General features: G+C 35.3%; 1 protein-coding gene across 1 annotated transcript in view; it reads right to left on the bottom strand.

Moving 5' to 3' along the window:
• Positions 1-3384: 3384 nt before the first annotated feature.
• LOC124164815 (urea transporter 2-like) overlaps positions 3385-9209 on the bottom strand; it is a 34494-nt gene continuing 28669 nt past the window's right edge. The window contains exons 7-10 of the mRNA XM_046542030.1: positions 7089-7300; positions 6495-6659; positions 5000-5115; positions 3385-4110 (exon numbers count right to left, since the gene is read on the bottom strand). Coding sequence (XP_046397986.1) covers positions 5035-5115; positions 6495-6659; positions 7089-7300 — 458 coding nt within the window. The 3' untranslated portion in view covers positions 3385-4110; positions 5000-5034. The remainder of the gene's footprint in view (positions 4111-4999; positions 5116-6494; positions 6660-7088; positions 7301-9209) is intronic.

Genomic DNA, 9209 nt, shown 5'->3' with positions numbered 1-9209 from the left:
TGTTAAATGTTATCAAAAACCCTTATGTTAAGGCCGAGTAGTGCTGTTTTTGGAGGTGTAAAAATAAATAAAATAAAAAACAAGAAATAAAATACTATTAGATATATGATGCTGTATATTAAGCCATTTTTATACAGTTCATTAAATGGCCTTAAAAGTAGTACACACGGCACAAAATGGTATTTGAAACCATTTATTCTAATTTTTTGCAATGCCTTTGAGCATCATTGAAACTTCATAGATCTCTAATGATGTCAAAATATTCCAAAATTCTTAACTTTTATTGGAATATAAATTAAATACTTAAAGTAACAATATAAGGACACGATTGATGATGTAATTGTTCATAATTTTGACAACAGTTTCCTCAAGAAAAGTATAAGCCGTCAATGTAGAGCTTGTCAGCATAGCCCTTGGATTTAAATAAGCAGTTTTTCATGCAATAAATCAATGAAGTCTTCATAGTTTATCCTAATGCATTTGGTCTTTGAATCTTGGATCAATGTGATAAATTTAAAGTCATTATTTTTTCTGAAATTATTTGCATTATGTTTTCAGTGAACAGACTTCAGTTTCAAGATGTAATTTTCCACTCAATTCTCCAAACAGCTGCTTTTTTAACACTCAATATTCTTCTGCAGTACATCCTTCATCACCAGCTTCCATGCCCTACATAATTCTACCATTCTTTCCTCACACCTGTCCTTCAATAATAGTTTTCAATAGATCATGGTGTTTCATGATGTGGCCAAGCCAATATTATTGTCGAAAAACATGTATACATCCTGAGATATTTCATTGGCATGAGCTATAGTTTGGTATGCTTTGGGGATAATTATAATGTATAGCCATGCTACTTATCAAATTTTGATGGTCAGAAACATTTACTATAGGTACTGTCAATGTACACCCACACATAAATCTATAGGAATCTAAAATTTGTCTATTTTCATCTATGAATAGATGCATATCTAATAGATGCCTATTAGACATCTATTAGATATATCTATATCTGTTAGACATCAATTAGATGTACAGGTGATGAGGGGCCATTTTGGATGCATCTCCGAAAGTGTGTTTTAAAATGCGATTCATGAGCTATTGAAGGGATTTAACATTTGATTAAGGGACAAATTTTTTTGGTTCCTTACTACAGCGATGGCAGACCTGAAAAATTTTTGTGACACATCGAACGATGCCTGGCGACTATGCCAACTGCATGACATCACCAACCACCCATTCCCCCTAGTAGATTTAAAGAGATTAGTACTGATAACCATAACAATTATAGTTACATAAGAATGTTCCTCCCCTATGGTAAGAAAATTTATCTCATTACCCCAGACATTAGAATAGGTACCAATTTCTTACTTTTTTGCAATTTGAAATGTTGCACTGACTGGTCAACAAAGTGGTTTAGGACATTTTGCAACAAATGGTTTTGGACAAGGTATTTTGGAAGCAAGCTATTAGTGTTGTATGTTATGTCTGAAGGTATCTTCGTAAATGGTATCATTAGAATTTGTTTGTTTTTCCTCGCCTTCTGGAGCATTCGTGTTTGTTGACTATTTATTGATCACCATATTGTCCCTCACCACAACGGATGGCTAGTCGTAGTGCATCCCGCACGGTCATCCTATTCTCTTCTCGATGAGTACCTCATGAACAATGACAAACAAGGCATTGAGTAGGAGGGTGAGTAGTCGTCCGCGAATGGCAACAGCTCAAGTCAAGTAGGGCAACTTAAAGGTATACCTCCTTACACATCATTATCGCCGTGGGGATACAAGCTGCAAATCACGGAGATTTTGGCTATGGGACGTCAGTTTTTGCTTAAAAAAGATATTTTGGAAGGCAGCTATTAGTGTCGTATGTTGTCAGAAGGTATCTTCATAAATGGTATCATTAGAATTTGTTTACGTTTTTCCACGCCTTCTGGAGCATTCGTGTTTGTTAACTGTTCATTGATCACATTATCGTCCCTCACCACAACAGCTGGCTTGTCGTAATGCACCCCCTGCGGTCATCCTATTCTCTTCTCAATGAGTACCTCACTGAACAATGACAAATGGTTATTATACATATATTTATTTGTCTATATGTAGATATGTATTAGATATCTAATAGATGTTTATTTTCTGTGTGGGCATTGTAATAAATCAATACAGAGAAATTTACTCATTTTTATTTTCCTTAAATAATAAATATAAATAATCAAAAGAGTTTTATAATTTTTCAAATTCCCCACCCCTCTTGGCTGCATGCATGGTTTAAGGAGAACTTTCAATGTTGGTATGTACAGCTCACAAGATAGTAGAAAACAATGAACCACTCAAGGTCCTTGCACAAAGCCGATGATAAGCTAAGAAGCAGTTTACCAAAATGCATAAGTACATGATGTCATCATCTCACCTGCGATAGGGTTAAGAATGGTGTTTATTTTCTGTGAATGGCTCAAGAAGTAGATTATGGACCAAAAGACAGAAAAATACAGATCTCTTTTTTTCTAATTCTTATCTCAATTTGAAAATAAAATGATAGTTAATGAGCCCATATCCTCTTTCTATATGCAATGTGTAATGTAATTATGGATTTATCATTACATTGGTCTGATGGTATGTAATTACTTTGGATTTTTTGATCGATGTTGTTCAGTTCATTGTAAAGGTTCATTTGTTTCCAGCAAAAGGTAGTTTTTTTTCTTTCCTAGGATAAATGATGCAGTCAACATCACCTACTAATCTAAAACTTGAATGGAATTATTTATGTTACATATTTGCATTGGCATTCTTACGAAAATGGACAGTGGTGAGGTGATTTTTTTGGTGGACGCCGGATATGTAATGAAAGAGCATGAATGAACAATGATGCAATTATGGTAAGAAAAAAAGCTTTGGTTGTAGGCTATTTAATTTTGTATCTAATGACAAATATTTTGAATTAATTATGTAATATCTCCTCATGATTATGGAAACTATATGCTGGTTTCATTTCTGGCTGGCATTTCATTTTGTTGCACTCTCACCTTGAATTAGACATTGTCACCAATTCAAATTTGATGAATTCGTGGTCTTAAATACCAAAAACAATGACAGAGGAGGAAAAAGCATTTAAAATAAATTTTACATTTATGACAGCAGATAAATAAGATGAATCTTTGTTTCTAATTGAAAAAAATGAAAATAAAGCACAAAGCTTAAATTTGCATTTATCGCAATTGCATTGCACAATGACCACAATAAACAGAAGGAATTAATATTTCAATATATTAATTGCCTAAAGGACTTATTATTGCTTGAAAGTTAACACGTAATGCTGAAAAAGATAAAATTTTAATATTCAATTTACGTTTACGGTAAGAGGTATAAAAAAATAACAGAGACGTACTTACAAAACACAATCTTATTATAATCATTGAGAATATACCAATTATCATTGGTATATATTTCATTAAACATATACATATAGTAATTTTGTTTCATTACATTTAAAAAATTGATATTTCACTGCGTAGCTATGGTAACAAGGGTGTTTTGTAGCTTAGCAATAAATATTCAAATACTCCTTTCAGCCAATACTTAATTAAAAGTTTCACTTATTTCTTAAAACAACTGAACAAAATATTAAACAGCAGTGAAAAATACAGCCATAATTAAGAATAAGTGTTTTTGATGATTTAATTTTTAGGGAGGTATTTTGGACCCTTCATGGAGTTGACCTAATAATTTGGCGCAAGAATATTGGCCTTATAAGATCATCCACTCAAAGTTACAACTGAAAGTTTGGCCTTATGACATAAATTAATTTTTAACAAATTTCCATTTAGTCATAAAAGCTTTAAAATCTAAATTAAACACAAATTTAGACAATATAATGCTTTGTAATAAACTATGTGCAGTTGCAAAAGACTGGCGGTACGGCTTTTTTTTCGTTTCATTCCAATTTTTAAAATGCCCCTTTCTGCACCCAGACCCATCATGCAGTTTGCCATTCTTTCTATATTTTTTTCCTTTTTAATTCTAAAATAGATACATAGTCATGGCTGCCTTTTCATTAAACTTGTCTTCATGCTCTCCAAAATGAAACTTTGATCTTTCCTAAGAAAGGCACCTGGAAAAAAAGAAAGCTCAAATAAGAAAATATCTTTTATGGAGGCACTAAGATTTCAAAGCAAAATTACCAAATTAGGTTTCCGATCCCTGAGACTATATATCATAAATAGTAGCATTGTGGGCTATTTTTAGTTAAGAACGAAGGATGCACTAAATTTGAAGAAGCCTTTGAAGTATGTATACATGCTCACTCAGAGAATTTACCTGAAGATTTGATTGGATAGGATCCCCATGTAATTTTTTAAAGACCTTCTCCATATTTATTGACATAAGAATCAATGCAGTACAGGAAAGGACAATTTAAAATGAACATCCATGAGAAGAACTTAACAATAATTGCATTAGAGTCAAATATTTTTGTTAAAGAAAACTCTAGCTATTTTCATTAATTAAATACTTAAATGAAATTTAAAACAACTGTAAGCATCACATGTATGTGCAGTTGATGCAATTTAAAGTTAAAACCAATAGGAAAGAGCAGAGCAAATGATGCGACCATTAAGAAAAGGCTAACAAAGAATCTGAGATGGCGTATAGTGCTTTACAGTGCGGAAAGATGGACACCAAGGAAACGAGTTGAGACAAGACAGAATGCTGGACATGGTGGGTGAGGAGAAGAACCTTTTAGAGGAGAGAAAGGGTTTTTATGGAGCAAGTACTAGGCAGGGAGGACATTTTGAAAATCAAAGATGAGGAAAGAATGTCAATGAAGTGAGGAATAGGAAGGAAGAGAATAGGATTCACTGACTGAGAGGGAATAGGCCTTACTGGAAATTGAAGAGGGAAGTTAAATTTAGGTATAGAGTGATGGGTGATTTGTAAAATCCCTTGCGTAAGCCTATCTATCCTATTGAATACATCTAATAATTCATCTCATGAATAGTCACCTGAAAATTTCAGATCAATCCTGATGACTGCCTCTTCAAACATCCTCAGGCTCTGCCAAAGGACACTTAGCTTCATGAGAGCTATGACGGGATGAATCCATGCTGCCCCACTTTCCCTGTGGCATCAAAAATATTTTTAAGTTGGCAATTATTTATTTCATAAAAAATAAATAAAATGTGTATTTCGCTGAAAATATTTTATAAACCAATAAATTTTACAAACTGAGCACACTTGCAACACACAGAGGATGCAAGAAACCATAGGTGAACAATTTTACACAAAAAATTGCGTAGTCACTCACTAATATGTAGTAATCACAGGCATGAATGCACTGAATTTCTCAAGATATGAATATTGGATCATAATTGTATATAATTTGTGAGAGAAACTATATTCAGCCCATATTAAGCAGACATTAGGAAATTCAAAAGAGAGTCAAATGAAAATTAGTTGTTTTGTGTGATATGAGGTGAAACTCTTCCTACATAAATGAAATAGAATTTGCAACTTCCATTTAAAAACTTCATTTACGACATGATACATTTTGACACTTTCACATAATTCTCAAGTGTCTATACTGCTTTGAAACATGTTGTGTAGTGTCGTCAATAAAGTTTCTGAGTAGAACCTGCAAAATATATTTTATTTACAGCGGAATGAAAACCTTTAAAAAAAAAACAATTAAATTCTTAAGAGGTTGTTAGATGCTTGAAAATTGGTACCAGACAGGGGCAGATCCAGGATTTCTTTCTGGGAGGGGCACAAGCAAGGCCGTATCCAGGATTTTGTTCAGGGGGGGGGGGGCACAAGGATACCTTGTTATACAAAACTAACAAAATGACAATGGGACCGTATTAAAAATCTAGCATATTTTTAAGGGTCTGGGGGGGGCACGTGCCCCCGTGCCCCCCCCCCCCTGGATCCGCCTATGGTACCAGAGGTCCAAATAATATTCTAATTGTTTCTTCATTGGAAACATAAAGTTGATGTGAATCCTCCAAGACGACAGTATTGTATAGATGATTACTCCAAAGAAAAAAAATACCTACTGCAGTTAGCAGCACAACTCATCATAGACTATTGACCACAGAGCCATCCTCAGGAGGAGGAGGACAATGACCCCTTCATTATGCAATGCACTGAATAGCGTGGGTTTAAACTCATTGAAGGCTCATGAAAATTTTCAAATTTGGCAACAAAACTTATACACACAGGAAAACCAATGAGCCAAAGCCACCCTTTCACCAGAAATGACTTCAAGCCCCAAACTTGCCTCCATTGAAATTCCATCATAACTGTACTCCATTGAAATTCCATCATAACTGTACTCCATTGAAATTCCATCATAACTGTACTCACAAATATAAAAAAGCTTTGCTATGAAATTTAGAAGAATCTCTGCACATAAAATTGACTAAAACATGGAGGATAAGCTTTAAATAATGCATTTATGTAAAAATTAAAAAGGCACCAAAGAAAAAAGGACTTTATTACCTTTCCTCTGGCACATTTTCCATAAGTTTCTCTGTAGTCCACATACTGTTGCTCTGGGGAAGAGAGATGACTTGGACGGAGGAATCCATCTCCAACAGATGTCAGGCAGAGAAATAGCAGAGCACTAAGTACAAATGGGAGGGTGAGAAGTGGAAGGCGACTTGGCTGCAAAATAATAACCATAATGCCATTAGATATCAAATTAAGATAATTTTCTAATGTATAATTATAAATATATCTTGCTGATCAAAGGGTGACTAAATTAGCATTTTTTTATGATTTATAGTACTGATGCATCAAATCAATGATGGTGAAACAACTCTAGAGAAAAGCAAAAATACTGACTTATTTTCACTAGAAACTTTTTACAACTTTACAACCAACAAAATAAGCCACCACATGGTGCAATAACATAATGGGTCACTCTATTTATATTTCCATGGGAAACCATATTCATTAACAGGTTTAGAAGAATATGCTATGAAATTGGCATATTACGTAGGAGTTAAGTTATTAAAATTCAGACTCTCTTTGCTAAAAAATTTCACTACTCAATACCAAATAGAAAAAAGGAGTCACTAATTTCAAACTCACTGCATTATGACTTGGAGGCATAAATTCTGGGTCGCCAATGAAATGGCGAACAACAGCTGCAAAGAATGCGCATGCACAAGCTGCCACAGCAGACTGCCAAGTTAGGACATAGTATATTCCTCCAATCACCATAGCACAAAGGAGGCCCTGGCAACCCCACGATCCTTCGTAGACGGCATGATAAGCTTCTGGACTCTCCGAGAATATAACACCTGAAAGAAAGTATGCCGATAGAGAAAATGACTGTGAAAGATAACTGAATGTGATCAATCTGTGAATTATTTTGCATGAATGTGTAAAATTCTGGGGTATTTTATGCACCATACGTTCTTGTGAACCACATACACCGATTTTTCTTTTCTAGTAGCTACAAAAATGGGTTAAAAAATTATCAACCCAGCATTTCTGTTTTAAATGGTATCGATTAGAAAGACACACATAACAGCGATTGAATCACTATAAACTTCAGCTGAGCAATTACATAGGTACTTACGATAAGTTTCTTGAACCTTTCCCGATTATTGTGGTGCACTAAGGTAGGACCCACCTGCAAAAGTTGCTGTTTACTATGAGTGAACGTGTCTCATATGATCAGAAGTATGTCGTGAAATAACTATCTTACTTCAAATTTGTTCTTTTTCCCACAACTGCAAGAGGAAAACAGAGGACTATTTTTCCATGATAATACTGTGAATGAATTTATCTTCTGTTTAATAATGCGCATATTCTTGAGAAAATTTTTAAAAACTAATTTTTCCTATATTCATTTCCCAAAAGAGAGGGATCTTACACAGGGGTATGTCATGGTACCTGCTACAAGGTCAATGCATGTGATTCCACTATAACCTTCTGATTTGCAGCACTATGACATTTTGATCCGTTTAACTTCAAAAATTAGAGATGCTACTGTAAATAATGCATGGCGGGCCACTCCACAACAGCATTATATTCAGTAGTGCTCATTAACCAAATTAAAACAATAGGGTAGTTTCCTTCATCAAAGAAAACGAAAGGCATTGATTGAGATTCGTTACCCTCCATCAGTGTATTCATAATATACAAATTATTTTGTTTTAGAAATACCGGTTTAGACGAATGGCAATGGTCCATTTTTATCCTCATTTGAAAAAGGCCAGATTGGCGCCCACGCGATGCCACTCCACGTGACGTCACAGGGACCTAGTTTCTATACGAGTAGATAGGAGTTATACATCGTCTGAGATTACCAATGCATGCATGAGGCGCAGAGCTCAGGGAAACATGTCTTAATAATCACTTATTAAAACTGGCTAAGGTCGGAAAGTTTTCTTCGTTAGATAAGGTGTTAATAATTCTTATTTAACCTTTTCCCTACGGCGGGCGTGTTTTCACGGCTTGAATTTTTTGACGCTAAAGAGCGAAGGCCGTGTTTCACGGCTTTGCTGTCAAGCATGCCAAGTGGGTCTCAAGCACCATAAGGGTCCCTAGGCACGAGAGGTCCGACCCTTTCTTATTGTCGTGTTGGGATTATCTCGGCCCATTCGGGCTCTTAGTGTCCCACTCAAGGAAGGTGCTCATGGTCACTTATTTGTTTATAAGTTAGAATAACTAAAAACGTACATGTTGCATTCATTGAAAATCAATGCCACGAATTACATTCTGGATGTTCTGCTGATCGGTTCCAAATTTTAAACGGAACTCTAGCGTGAACCATAAACTAACTATGTAATTCTCATTTCAATCTCTGAATAGCTTTTATACTTGACAGCATTGAACCCTTCTCTGTTGTGAGCAACTCACATTCAGTCTCCCTGTATCAATTGATGAACTGACATTTAATGCAATAGTAACATTAAAAAAAATTAAAATCAACCGCAAAACTGACCGCAAAAGTACTCCGTGATTGGCTGCCTTCGGGAAAAGGGTCAAGGATTATATTTGCCCAGTTGCCGAGGAAAGGGTCCGGCACCCCGCTAGAATAGGTCATTAAGTGGAGGGAGCGACCACCTGGACGATTCCTTGCCGAGAAACAACTCCGTACAGGGCGAAAAAGAAATGCTCAAAGCCTTCGTACAGCCAAAAGCAACTTCCCGTGAAATAGCCCGGCGCAAAAGGGTTAAGCCAAGCGCTACCAGCTAGCAG

This window comes from Ischnura elegans, chromosome 1 (genome assembly GCF_921293095.1).
Source record: "Ischnura elegans chromosome 1, ioIscEleg1.1, whole genome shotgun sequence".
Taxonomy (NCBI): Eukaryota; Metazoa; Arthropoda; class Insecta; order Odonata; family Coenagrionidae; genus Ischnura; species Ischnura elegans.
The sequence above is the reverse complement of the archived record's forward strand: the minus strand, read 5'-3'. Positions and strand labels throughout refer to the sequence as shown.